This window comes from Scomber scombrus, chromosome 24 (genome assembly GCF_963691925.1).
Source record: "Scomber scombrus chromosome 24, fScoSco1.1, whole genome shotgun sequence".
Lineage (NCBI taxonomy): Eukaryota > Metazoa > Chordata > Actinopteri > Scombriformes > Scombridae > Scomber > Scomber scombrus.
This window is the reverse complement of record NC_084993.1, coordinates 13722866-13738204: the sequence shown is the minus strand read 5'-3', so window position 1 is coordinate 13738204 and position 15339 is coordinate 13722866. Positions and strand designations below refer to the sequence as shown.

The 15339-nt window shown below is 38.7% G+C and overlaps 1 protein-coding gene across 1 annotated transcript; it reads left to right on the top strand.

Annotated features, from left to right (window-relative positions):
• Positions 1 to 5622: 5622 nt before the first annotated feature.
• gca (grancalcin) lies at positions 5623 to 14118 on the top strand. Its single transcript, XM_062414727.1, has 8 exons — positions 5623 to 5756; positions 7366 to 7605; positions 8837 to 8906; positions 10727 to 10770; positions 11001 to 11148; positions 12127 to 12240; positions 12452 to 12510; positions 13139 to 14118. Exons 1-8 carry the CDS (start codon positions 5733 to 5735, stop codon positions 13163 to 13165), a joined length of 726 nt encoding a protein of 241 aa, XP_062270711.1. The 5' UTR covers positions 5623 to 5732; the 3' UTR covers positions 13166 to 14118.
• Positions 14119 to 15339: the final 1221 nt, after the last annotated feature.

Below are 15339 nucleotides of genomic sequence, written 5' to 3'. Positions count from 1 at the left end.
GACATTCACGGCCCTCGGTCGATTCATTCTCATAACTTTGGCGATCCTCTAACTTTTCCTCTAGCGCCACCACGAGGTTGACATTTTGGGGAAATATCTCGACAACAGTTTCGGACACGTGTTCGTGTGCTCCTCAAGATGAAACGTAACCACTTTGTGATGCCTTAGCTTTCAATCTAACGCCATCATCAGGTCAAGATTAAAACTTGTCTAAAACTTTGGTTCTTGACCAAAGTCATGATGATTTAGCTCAAAGCACCACTGCACAGAGCCACCATCATAGAAGTAGTAGTAGTAGAAGTATTGATCACTGCTCTTTTCTTAGAACTGTAGATACTCTACTTTCTGTTATTGACACATAAGTTAATATCTGTAACTAATAGCTGTCTTTCCTCCACATTCCTTAATCCTTACATCATTACATAAGATGACTGATAACATAACATGACATGACATAACATAACATAACATAACATAACATAACATAACATAACGTCTGAGACAAAGGCTAATAAACTGACATTCATTGTATTTGCATAATCATTAATAGCCTTCCTGTTTCGGTCTAGTTGCTAAGGGCAACGTGACGACAATGTGACCCGCACATGCGACACATGGAGGGAAAAGGTGAAAACTTTAAAAAACCACCAAAAAAAACCGAAGTCATGTGTTTATAAGAATAGAGAAGCAGAAGTACATGACAGCATCCAGCACACTTTAGAGCACCGCGACATAAAAGTCTATTTCGAGTCCACAGATTGTGGAAGTTTCCCTCTTTGTAGATATCGCATGCTCCGACCAGTCACAGTAAATGTTAAAAGCCCGTTAAAAGCTTAACAAATATACACCCGTGCCTTTATGAGGAATACACATCATATTCTGCTGCACTGGTTCCCCCTCACACCGGACATCCTCAGCAAACAAACAGACAGTGGATGTCTTCTCTAATGCAAGCACGGCTTGTTTGAAGAGCGTTACTTCACAGATGCCTCCATTTACCTGACACTAAACGCGACTAAAATGGTTTACAGGTGACACTTATTGGAGAGGTATATTGTAGCGAGCGGAGAGAGAGATGGAGCAGAAAAAAACAAAGCATCTATGCAAATGTGTGTAAATAAAATGATATTTCAAGTTAAAAAAATAATAATTATACAATACAATGTCTCCCTATACTGTATTATGAATCAGTATTTTTTGCCATGTAATTCAATTATATAAGGATTAGACAACAAATACTGGACAAACCAAAATAATTCAGAGTTACAATTTTAAAAAATGATGACAATATGAAATATTAGTGTTTTCATTATCCTTGAATATATAGATTATTTATTCAATAATTCAAAGGATTAAAGGATTAAAGGATTCATTTTAGCTTTCTGAAATCTGTCTACAAATGTCTTGTTTTGTCTAAGAACCAAAAAGAAGTCCAAACCTCAAACTTTTACATACTGGCAATTTATGTGATGTATTGGAGGATTTGTTTTGCTTTCTGCCACCATCAATTATCAATATTGTTGTAGGTTTATTTTGAGATTAAGATTCTGTCATTTCGGTTCTAATGTTTTTAAAGAGGCAAAAGTCCTAATTTTACAAATACAGCAATACTTTCCTAACAAAGATCCACAGTGAGTTAAATGTCGCAAAGACTTAACAAAACGGAGGTTTTATGTACAACTATTTATCATGGCTATAGTGCATGATACTGTTTATATCGTGTGAAGCATGCTGCGGATTAGTACTTAAAAACCTTTGACTGTAACCGACTCTCTTAAGCTTTTTTCCAAAGGGAAACGTCCAGTGTTTATTCGCAGGGATACACAGCAGAAGCCGGGTTTGAGATCTCAACAGATGTGGTTTGTCACACTCCACATCTCCACTCTACGTAGTGAGCCACTATAATGGCATTCTTGGCTTGCGGTCGGATTGCGTTTCAGTTTGGAAGTTATTGTTTGGATCCGCGAGGGAATCACTGGTGCTAGAAATGGTTCAGTGAAGCTTCTATTAACATCTTTCTAGCACTGTGTGTATCTGTTTAATGTAGTGTAGCAGCCACAGCACTGTCTCTACTCTGCACAGACAATCTTTCAACACGGTGCTCCTACTTTTTATTACTCAATGTTTGAAGATATGCCATTGAATCATATATAAAGATATATCTGGTGGGCAATATCAGTTGTTAAAATCAACTAAGTACATCACTTAAGTACTACTCCACTACATTTGAGAGGGGAAATGCCACAAAAAAAGGGAGACATACCATGGCATATGTTTAACAAATTATATTTATTTAAGGCAAAATAAACCAAATGAACTAAGCACTGGGCCCAGGTGCACTGAGTTACTGCAATCAGCTTCAGCTCTTCACCTGCAAGGGAGAGAGGAATCAGCCACATCCACACATGACCCCACGGAGGCATCACACTAGTAACTTTGTACATGAATATGAATTAAAACATGCCATAATTGTAAATAACTTTACACATATAAAGCAGTTCAAATTGGCTTCATCTTTTTTTTAAGCAGGTAAAAAGCACAGATATCTATAAATATTGTTTAAACAATAAATAAGCAGTATAAACAGATGAAAACAACTGTTACATGCTACAAATGAGTGAACAATGTATATACGAGATTATGGGCAATATCCAGTCATGATGCATAAACAGGTAAGATGTTCTAAAAACTATTTCAGCAAACATTTAAAAGCAATCATATTGACCAAGATTATTATTTTTTTCTTTAAAAAAAATGGACTTAAATTCCTTCATAGTAAACTCTGACAATTAGAAGTCCTTCTGTACATTGCTCCAGGAGGAAGAGGCAGCGTATTTACATGTTGATGCATCAATTATAATGCAATAATATGACATATAACCTAATATAATAAAGGGACGGTTCTTTATAATAAGCACTTTAACTTTATAATCGTCCAATACAGTATTTTAATTGTTGTTAAATGTACAATTTAAGTCTTTTATTTGAAAACAGAGTTTTTGAGTTAAAGCATCAATAAAACAATGTAAAAATACTACATTACAAATCTTGCATTCAAAATCCTGCATAGTCAAAGTAATAAAGTAGAAAAAGTAGTAAGTACTTGTTTCACTGGAACTGATTCATTGTTATATATGACATTATTGGATAATTAATAATGAAGTATCAGTGTGTAAGCAGCATGTTATTGTTGTAGAAGTTAAGACCAGTGGTTCCTAATCTAGGGGTTCAAAGGGTCACCAAATAAATGTGAGGGGTCGTGACATAATTAATGGGAGAGAAAAGAAGAAAAACCTAAGTTCTGTTACAGTTTCTTAATCTTTTTTTCTTTTTTGGGGGGGGAAATACTGGATATTTTGACTTTGACCCGCAGTTATTTAAGTGAAACCATGTGAGAAGTTTAGAGGGAAAATGCCTCTTTACTGGAACTGCCAAAACATCTGAAATGTGACAAGAAGGCCCAAATAAACACACAGCTTTTTAGTAAGCACTAACGAGCCAAAAACAACGTGAGCCACTGATTTCATCTGAATTGTATTCTTTTTTAATGTGAAATGATTGTATTTAATATAACCAGTAACCATAGCATCAGATAAATGTAATGAAGTAAAAGGTACAATTTTAGCTCTGAGGTGTGGTAAAGTATAAAGTAAAAAAGTACTATAAAATCAATATACTCTAGTAAAGCACAAGTACCTCAAAATTGTACTTAAGTGCAGTATTTGAGTCAATGTACTTTCCACCTTTGCTTTTACTTCAGTAAAGCATGTGAAAGTACTCAAAGACACTTTACAGAATCAAAGACAAAACAAGAATAAATTAAAACACAATCAGTAAAAGCAATGCAGAGAAGAAGAAACAAAATAGAAAAATAAAACAAATAAAAGAAAACATCAAGACAATCAAACATTGAAGGAGCATTTGAAAAGTTCAGTCTTGAGAAGTGATTTGAATTGGATGAGGTCAGTATGACATGGAGGGATTTGGGGAGTGAGTTCCAGAGAGTGGGGGCAGCAACTGAGAAGGCTTTGTACCCCCAGGTCCAGTTCTTGGTCATGAGAGGGGTGGAGGGAGGGAGAGTACGGGTGGAGCAGGTCAGTGAGATAAGAGGGGGTGAGGTTGTGAAGGGTTTCGTACGTTTTCTTTGTGATGTTCATAAAGATATTGAAGTGTTTCATAAAACTTCAGAATATTCCTACAAGCTTTTGCATTGTTTCAACATGTCGCAACATTTCGTATCCTCGTTACTGCCAATGAACGAGCTCATGAACCTGCAGTGCTACCAGACACGCAGCTCTATTCAAACACCAGTATTGGCATGTCACTGTGTTTAGAAAAGTGAGCGCCTCCCACCACAGATGTTTGGTAGAGTCAGAGCCACGAGACAGACAGCCGAATAGGAAGTTGTGGCGTTCTCTGATTACTTCAACCACCAAACACAGCTTTTCATTCTTTCATTCCCATACGATCCTCCACCTGCTTCCCATATTATCTAACTCACTGTTTAATTTACACTACATTTCCTCTAAACTTTACTGAAGGGTGAAATAGGTGTGACTCCTCGAATCATCCTCACAGATGTGGATACTCATCTTGTAACTTCCGATAGATTTCTCTCACACCTGACTGACTTTGATGGACATTATACATGATTTGTGAGAATTTCACATGTTTGCAGAGTATATTTATTAGAGGTTACAACAGCAGACCACACATAAATGAAGTTAGACTGTGATATTCCTGATGATGTGGAGCTGAAAATGAACATTTGCTTGTAAGAGCTCAAAATATACTGAATTAAAATCAGATTCTAGGCAGATTCAATGCACCCCAAACTATAGATCAATGTAAGGTGCTCTCAGAACACAAGTACATACTGATTTGTGGCGATTAATGTGCTGAAACTGTATTGTGTTGTTTTTTATTTTAAATCTTATATTCCCTTTTCATTGTATTTTTTGTAGTTTAAGGTATTTAAATGCCTTATGTAAAGTACTTTAGTTTCAAATGAACTCTAACCTCTCCTCGTTTTACATGAAATTATAGAAAGAACATCTTGGCTTTTGTTTATATGACCCCAGTAAAAGCAAAAGCACCATCTAGTGGTGAGTTGAGGTCATGCAGGACAGATACATTAAAAAGCTTTAGAAACATTTTACCTGGATGTCCAGGTCAACAAAACAAAATGCTGAATCTTTAATACAAAAAAAAAAATTACAAACATTTTTAGCATTTTTTTTGTCAACCTACACTATCCTAAAAGTCATTAATAATGTATTTTAAATTATCAACGCCTCAAGGAAACACAGCCTCAGACGCTTCAATAATAATGACATAATCGGAAAGTGGAGCTCTACAGAGGTTAATGCAATTTTTCCATGTTAGCGTTTCAGAAGTAGTGAGCACAGCTTTTTCACCATCTTATATTAATTTGTCATCATTATATTAACTGACATATTTTTAAGATCTGTGTTCTTATATTACACATCTTTGAGTTTCGCTTGACGTTTGAGGGTGTCTTTAATTTACGAGGGGTATTTAAAAGCAGCACACGTTCCTCTTCTCGTCGCTTATTGGCTATCTGAGCACTTCCGACAGCTTTGTACATGTCGGATATGATGTAACTACTGTTCAGGACAGTGATCGGAAGTCCCAGCTGTGTGTTACGGTGTCACAGGGCCAACAGCACTCTACAGATATTCAACTTGTATTAGTTAGTGTAATTTGTCTACATGGCTTATCCAGGATACGGCGGGGTGAGTAAATGACACGTAACTGTGATTTGACGGTCATAAACGAGCTATATTAGCTAGCGGAAAGGCTAGCGCAGAGCATTTCCTATCAGTAGTTAGAAGGTGTTCCTCTCACTAACTTACATACCTGTAACAAGCCTAATGTCCATATATACGTATTATACATATTTATTTAGTCAAAGTAGGCGACTTTTCGCTGTTTCAGCAGTAAGTTAGGAGCCATGGTCACGCACAGTTGATTAGAAATGGATTTAAACTCAGTCAAATGTCTTCCGGGATAGAAGAGCCGTTCATATCCAGCAGTGTGAAGCAGAAACACTCACGTTTAGCTTACTTGCAGTTATTAAAGTGTGTTTATGAAAGCAGACTTCACCTACAGTGTGGGATTAAAGCTAATTTAACTTCCTGCTATGCTTGTTAAAGTCTTTTTATGAAGCTTCAAACAATATCTACAGCTTTAACTTTAAATTCAATTTATTTATGAGAGAATGGAATGGGGGGAGAGGAAGAGAATTCCACAGTTTTGGGGCAGCAATAGAGAAGACCCTGTCCCCATAACACTGAGTCCTGGATCTGTGGACACAAGTCTCTAGTCAGATGCCTTCAGTGTGATGTGGAGACGGGAGTTATGTAATCTAGGGAGGAGTGAGACCATTCAGTGCTTTGTAAATATGATCAGTATTTTCAAATCTATTGTGTATCTGACAGAGAGGAGAGCATGAGAGAAATGTGGGTTTGCCACGCTGACATAGGAAGTGTTCGGGCCGCCCACACAACCAGTTCAGGATTACCTTACGTTTATTTTTACAGGGACCACAGACACACCTTTATTCCACTACAGCTAATGAGCAATGGTCCTAACCTATGACTAATGAGTTCAACATGCTGTAATGGAAAGTAAAAACCACTTCTAGTAAAGGTCATGTGATCATTCACTGCTGCCTGCAGTGATCCCTGTGTGTTTAAATTAAGACTACAATTAAGCCCACAATGCAATGGGTGCCTCTGCTAATTCAACCAGTGTGTGTTTTATTGAAACAAGTGTACAGCAGCAGCCTACGATAACAAACACGTCAGAGGGATTAAAGCATGTCATTAAACACATAATGATTAAATAATTCTCTTGTAAAGCTGACAGTGGTTAGACTTTGATCTCATTCACATATTCAGATGTTGTTTGATATGAACAGTGAGCTTTTAGATTTGGATCCATGAATATAACATTTGGTCCTGTCATATTCAGTGAATCCAAACAATCTATTTTCCAGAGTAATATCAATTGAAGGTAGATATGATTAGTATAGTAATGGATGGTGACAGTTTACTCCACTGCACATCTGTATTGAGTTCCTGCAAACAATAGTTAGTTGGATTGGATGTGAAGCATTTTAAAGTATATCTCTTTGACTTTTTTAATAAATGGGAGCTGGTAGGATGAGACAGAGGATGTGCTTCTGTTGGAAAAAGTTGACAGATTGACTTATTCTGATTCTTACATGATAAACATTTCTGTATTTCACAAGAGAGAAATTACACAATTGTTGTAGTTTTGACAGTGGAGCAGCTGAACAAACACTAACCCTGCTCTCCTCTCTGCTCTGCTTCCTCTCAGTATGGGGGTGCCATGCCAGGCATGCCCCATCAGGGAATGCCACCCCAAGGAATGCCAGGAGGTCCGATGGGAGGTCATATGGGAGGACCCATGCCCGGGCACATGGGTGGGCCAATGGGAGGCCAACCACCTCAGGGAGGATATGCCCCTTATGGAGGCGGATACCCGGGCACATACGGAGCTCCACCCCCACCTGCCAATGATCCAATGTGGGGTTACTTTACAGCCATAGCAGGCCAGGTAAGAGTGTAGAAGTTCAGTGTGTGCAGTGTGTCATGTGTGGGGGAGCAGCTCAGTCAGTAGATGGAGGAGGGTGGAGAGGTATTTGGGCTTTGTTGTGACTTGATTCCACTGTGCTTGTGCCAGATGCTGCCAAATGCTGCACTGATGCCTGTATAATACATTCAAGAGAACATCGGAGGGGGCAGCCCGCTCCAATAACAGAACCCGCCACCCCACCCCCCGCCTTTAAAGAAACAAAATGTTCTCAGTGTACAGACATACACTGATATGAACAGCCGCCTTACTGAGCACACTGATATGAACACATCTATGAAAACAACATGTCAGTGCTGACAGTCTCTACTGAGTTTAGCTTGCAGTTAGGTGGTGTTTGTTTATCTGTCTGTCCTCTGCTGTACTCTGTGTTTCCCTGAGGGTGGGGCTCAGCCTATACACACACACACACACACACACACACACATATATACCAGACCTTTTGGGGACATTACATACATTACCACTACTTGCCTAACCCTAACCTTAAGCACTGACCTATAAATCATCTTTTTCTCAATTTGGGAACGCCAATTAAACAAGCTGTCCCCATATTTGTCCCCATTAGTAGCCTATGATAGACAATATACACACACACACACACACACACACACACACACACACACACACACACACACACACACACACACACACACACAGCAGTGGACACAGTGAGAAGTTCAATAAAAGTTTTGTGAGTAAAAAGCCAATCAGAGAGATTTACCCAAGCACCAACAAGCACAAACATGTATTTCATTGTCAGCAGTGTGTTGGTATAAACAGCACACTGCTAATTGTTATGAACCAGCTACAACTTGTCGACATGTAAACTTAGCTACTGGCTGAGGTTCTATCTACAGTGATAGAGCAGCTCCCAGTGTGTGTGTGTGTGTGTGTGAGAGCTCTCCTGTGTCGACGACAATTTCATATTTTCATGTCATAATAATGATAATATAATGTTATATAATATTCTGCAGAGCATGACACATTTCCTGTTGTCTACAACAAGCTTTCAGACTGACAGCACTTAACTGTAGAGCTGCTTAGAGCTCCTGTTCTCTGTTTTATGTAGTCAACCACACAGTGTATACAGTACAGTACTCAGCCCACAGCTCAGCCTCCACATCGATTTCTCTTATTGTGTTGAAAGTTTGAAAGTCACACCTGAGTGAACATCACTTCCTCTTCTGTGCAGGATGGTGAGATCGATGCAGAGGAGCTCCAGAAGTGTCTCACACAGTCTGGTTTCACAGGCAGCTACACCCGTAAGTTCATCACCCCCCCCACACACATAACTGACACCTCAATCATATCTGTCTATCTGTCACATGACTTATTTTACTATGCTTAGTGACTGTGCGATTCAGTGTCATTATTTGAATGTTGTAGGTCAGGTGTGAAAGCATATAAACAGCTGGAGCCGTATTCACATAAGAAGAGCTGGAGTTTTCCTAAATAGTATTAAATATTCAGCAACACACTGGAGCATCAGGAGCTCAAATAAAATAGATTTCATGATATATACTTTATTTTTAACTAGGTAAAATGTTGAGTAAAGTATTTGGTATCAGTCATCATCTGGATGTTGATATTTTGACATTTTTCACAGCTCACTGATCAAATGTTCATCCTTTGAGATCATTTTACAAACTGTATAGCTCTGATTTAACATGGTGGTCATAAAATCAGCTTTATTGATGTGTTGCAGTTAGGGATCATTTAATATACACTTTCACACTTATTGGATTTTTTATAATTATTTTTGGATCCATATTAGTGGAGTTCCATCAGTCTTAATGTAACTTCTTTTTAGGAGTTTTCTCCTCACTCCTGTTAGAAGCTGCTTTCAGTGTGAGAGGTTTTTCTACCACAGCACCTGATCATGAACAACTTCTAGTAAGGAAGTGAGAAGTCACGTATTGTGTTTCAGTATTGGTTTAAGAGACTCTTGTTTACTTCCCCTCTGGGAATCCCTGGTGTGTTACACGTGTGCTGATCCACAGCTGTCAGTAAAGACGAGAGCTGCAGCTAACAGGTTTTTTCATCATTGAGTAACCTGCTGATTATTTACTCAATTAAACCTTTTGATTATAAAATGAGTCTAACACCCAAATATAATCATGTATGATAAAGAAAACATCTGAGAAAATGACTAAAACAATGATTAACATATTTTTTTTGTCATTTTCTGATGAGCTCGATGAATCCTCATTAACTCACTCACTATTAAAATATGCTTTTGAAAGTTCCCTCCATTGTTCCTGAACAGTGGTGAGCTGACACATTCCCTGCTGCAGCCGACTGAACTCAAACACTTCCTCTAATTTCTCAGAGTGAGGAGTCACTTTCCAGCTTTGTAAACCACTCTCAGACCACAAACACAAAGAGTTTTAATGTTAAGACCGACACGCCTTTAAGTTTCAGGAGTTCCCCCAAAACCTCTGCCAGTGAGGAGCTACTTTTAGTTTTTTTTGTGGTTTCTGATCTGCAGCAGCTTCTACTGAAGGAACAGAGAGGAATCAGGCAGCATGTTTGTATACTGGTTTAAAAAAAGCTTGTTTTCTGCCTCTTGGGGGAATCCTCATCTCCATTTTAAGTCATGTTGCAATATTTTTGTGTTCGAGCCAACCTCTGAGGGTACAGTGACTGACCACATGGACTCTAGACTGTTAGATGGTTACAGGAATCAGTTGATAATGAGCAAACTTTAGTTTTTAAACCACTGTCTGGTGTCTAAAAGGTTATGAGGGAGGAGTGAGAGGGCTTTTCTCCTCTCATCCAGTCATTATGTTGCTTTGAACTCAGATACAACCTGACCTAGATGACTGAGAATCTACTCATTGATATGAATTGATACTTGCACTCTCTATTTACTGCACTGTCCACTTTTCTATATTTTGTTTCTCTTATCCCGGCCAGGTAGGAGGATGTTTAGTGAATACGGCTCCAGATGTGGCAGCAGCTCTACACTTGGATCACTGCTTGCATTTTTTAAATGACTAAAAGATTAGAAGTGTCTCATCTGTTAATATTTATATAAGTGGTGCCGTTGATTCATTCGTAACATGTTTTATTTCCTTCGCAGCCTTCAGTCTGGACACCTGCAGGATCATGATCGCAATGCTCGACGTATCCTTTGTGTGGCTGCCGTGAGAGTGGAAAAGGTTGGAAGTGAAGCTCTGTCGCATCATTTCCTGTTCTCACCTTTCATATTAAAATAAGTGTTGTATGATGTGCAGAGCAGCTGGAACCAGATTTAACCAGCTGCTTCTTTTTAATGACACACACATACTGGGCCTGCAGTGGTTGTCAATGTGCTAGCAACAGCAGTTATTAACCCTTCACCACAGCGTCTCCAGAGGGACTTCACAGGTAAGATGGGCTTCAACGAGTTCAAGGACCTGTTCACCGCTCTCAACGGCTGGAAGCAGAACTTCATGATGTTCGACCAGGACAGGAGCGGCACCGTGGAACCTCACGAGATGACTCAGGCAGTCAACGCCATGGGTGAGAGCTCCGACACTTTAAACACGATTGATCTTTATTAGCTGCTGATCGCACGTCTAATGGCAATCAGAGTGTTTAATTACAGCACTTAATTAGACTTAGTAGAAGTCATCGAGGCTTTAATCTGTGCTGATGGGTGTCATCAGTCTCTGGCTTTATCAGGCTTTTTATCACACTGCTGTCAAACACTCCATGCTCTAATACAGGCATGTCCACACTGTTCCATAAAGGGTCGTACGTCTGCAGGTTTTTATTCCAACCAATAAGAGCACATGATTCAACCAATCAGCTGTCTGAAGACTGAGATCACTTGATTAAATGAGTGAAACCTGGTGTGCTCCTGATTGGTTGGAATGAAAACCTGCAGCTACATGAACCTTTATGGAATAATTTGGACACCTCTGTTCTAAGGGTTTGATATTCTATATGTCATATTCAAATGACATGATAGATTTCTGAACATGTACAGTATGGTTATAGAAGGGGGGGTTTAAGGTGGGCAGATAAAACCAGTAGCAACATGAGAAGAGACTACTAGAGCATGCAGCCCTTAAATAAAGCAGCTTTTTTTAATGTGATTAAGACTCAGTAGTGTCTGTTGTATTATTATAGGCTGCAAATCAATCCTTGTCTTTTCTCATCTGTATTGTGGTATTATAGCTTTTCAAAGCCAATATTGAATTTAAAAAGAAAGTCTGATAACAATAGTAGTCATACATGGTTGAAAAAGTGTAGCTCTACATTTGTGAATGAGTGCAAAATGTGTTGCTGCGATCATGAGATACAAATACAGTTTCTGACATTTATGTTTAATATGCAAACATGAACAGTCAATAGAAGAGAGCAGTGAAAGGGAAATAATGCTGCTCATGACATGCTGTAGTGTGCTGGTCTGGTTAAATGTAAGCAGCTTTGTAGAAACACACAGAAATAGGGATAAAGAGAAGTCTTGACATTTTTTTTCTCTCACTCCAACAGGTTACCGTGTCAGTCCTCAGGCTCTGAATGCAATCATCAAGCGCTACAACAAAGCTGGAAGAGTCTACTTCGATGACTACGTGGCCTGCTGTGTCAAACTTCGAGCTCTCACAGGTACCAAGAACCATGTGATGTGTGTCTAGTGAGCAGCCAGGCGTGCGAACACATGCATGTTTTTTTTTTAATATGGAGTGACGTTGACATTGTGCATGAGCGCCGTGACATTTTTTCTCGGCTCGGTGCACAAAGAGGTGTCGCTCTTTAAATAAGTTTGGTGGGCTTCATGACTTCTCTGATCCATGACCGTTTACTCTTCATATTACAGACAACTTCAGGCGGAGAGACACCATGCAGCAGGGATCTGTCACCTTCCAATATGATGATGTAAGTCCATCCCTCATAGTTCAGAGTTCACTCCTTCAAGATTTAGCAGCCTAAATGGAAGTGGAAGGGACTGTATGTAAATTATTTTATTGAGGAGGGGGAATGATGATGCTTCACTTTATAAAAAAAAAAAGAAAGAAGAAGAAGCCTTCTCAGCTTTGTTAAATTTCTTTGGAACCTTCTCTAGAACTTTCACATTTAATATTTGAAATAAATTCAGCAAAAAGAAATGTATTCTGACTCCTCCTCTGCCCCCACATTAATTTGCATACAGTCCCTAACTGTACCTGATTGAAAGCAGATCATTTGGCTGGATTTGTGTTCAAGCTCAACAGATTTTATAACAGTGAGATTTAGATTTTCCTTCTTGGTATAATTATCCAGGCAGTTTTTTCTCAGCATGGTGAACACAAGCACACAGTCTTTCAGTATAATGATGTACCGTCATATTATTTCATGCCGTCTCATTTTGCTGCAGTTGGAGTTTGCCTGTGTGAAGCAGCATCATGCAGCTTTAAAGAGTGTTTCCTGTCGAGCTCCTGTGGTTGATTAACTTAAACGACCTTGTGGTCTCTGTGTCCCTCCCTCTCTCCCTCCCTCTCCCTCCCTCTCCCTCTCTCATCAACAGTTTATCCTGTGCACAATGGCCATCTAAGTTCTGCTGTCTGTCTAGCACCACAAGGTCAGAGCGCCTGATGAACCAATCAGTGGTGGATGAACCCAAAGGGAGGCCAGTATGACTGAGTGGCCAACAGCCACAATAAGAACGTACCCATTGCTTGTTATGCTTGCTATAATGCTTTAGTCTTGTATGTCACACAGGGATATGCTGAAGATATATCAGGTGTGTACACACACACACATATATACACACAATATATATCCACAGTAGAGGGGAACATTTCAGAGTCTTTAAAGCTCCTGATTAACTTCTAATTTTCAGAAGAAAAAAAATCACATGGGGGCTTTAAAGATAAATGTATGAGAGTTTCTATGGAACAATCTTATAATTGACACTCCATAAATCTAGTTTGAATATTATACTTTGGGTCTCATTTTAGAATGAAGCCGTCAGTGCAAAGTGAACCGCTATGAGGATGTTCTGACGTGAGACACCTTCTGTGCCATTATAATCTCTGAATGTATGATCTCTAGATATTAAAAACCACTGATGTATAACTCCATCCTAATGGACAACATTGAGTCAATTAAATGTTAAATGACAGATTTTTTTGACAGTGCTTTTTCTCATGTGCATTATATGTTGTAATGATATTTTACGTTTTATAAAAATGTATAACATGCCTTAGTAGATTATAGATATGCACAATTATTAGCTTGATGTTCACGTGATAACAAGCTTAGCCAAAGTGACTGTGAGCTCAGTCTGTTACTAATGATACTGAAATATAAAGGTATTGTCGTACAGCAACATGTCATGTTCATATGCCTGAGAATTTGCAGCTATGAAAACTTTTTCTCCATGTTTCAATACAAAGACAGCCAGGATTATCATTTGTAAAGATTACAGTGAAGTCAGCCTCTACACATAACCAAATGTTGTAGAAAGCTCATATTTTGTTACTCACAATAAACACTTTTTAATCAGTATGCATTCTGTTTATTAATTTATACAATTGCGCATTTCTTCCCCCAGTATATTTACACAATATAATTCATTTCTTTTAAATATAGTTAAGAACAGAAACATTCAAATTAGCTGTTTAAGTGTTGCATTGTATAAAATACAGTGGCAAACATTTAAAAAATGCATAAAAACAATTGTGAACAGCACTAGATTTAAAAAGTGACATTTATAATCCAGTACAGCAAGTTTTTTTTTTTCTAATCTCTGTGCAAAAGTTTGCAAATCCCATGAAAGTTCAGAAGACTTCAGGCCTCAGACACGTCGAGTTAGGCTTTAGCAACTTTTGTTCTACATCTGTGCTCGAGAAAGAATGCAAAGAAAAAACAACCCCGCGCTCTGCCGGAAAAACATCTATTGTCCTGGAGAAGTTTCTCTTATCTAATCGTCATCCTGCGTTTAACTAATATTTCTGCTGTTATCTCTCACTCCTCACATCTTCTAGAAACGTAGGAAACGATTGAGCTTCTTTACCTTGACGTCTGATGAGATTTCATCATTTTGCTCGCGTCTTACGGACTCCTTTCATCAGTCCTGCGTGTCAGTGGTGGGGAGGGGAGCGGTGGGGGTTAGGAGTGCAGAAGGTTTTCCAGGGGAGGAGATGAAATGAAAAGCAGACACCTGCCTCAGCTCAGAATCAGAAGAGAAAAAAAAAGTCTAGGCAGAAATGAGATGAAAATCAATGTGCAATATCAATTCAAGACTAACTATTTCAACAGCGTACAGTAAACGCAACATCATGCTTTAAAAAGTGTTGCCTGTCACTGATGTCTCGCTTGCTACATTGAGAGGCTGTGCTTTCTTCCCATCAGCAGGCCACACCGCTCATCATCATGATCATCCTCATCATCATCATCATCATCATCAGGGGTTCTTTACAAACACGGGTAAATAAAGGACATAGAAAAATAATGGCAAATTAAATATTTCTTGTTTTAGAAAAATACGGTTATTTCTAAATCTCTGGATGAGTTTATGTGCTGGAGCTTGCGTGTCGGTACATGTCACACAGATTGATTGAGACCTTTTTTTGTGTCTTTTCTTTTTTTTTTTTAAATATATGTTCGTCAAGTGCAGTCTCCATGCAAATACATGAGCTCGTGTTCCAACTTGGTGTAGTTTAGAAAACTAAGATGACTAATTCATTTATTTTTCGTCATGCAGTTCACCCCCTTTAAAAAGAA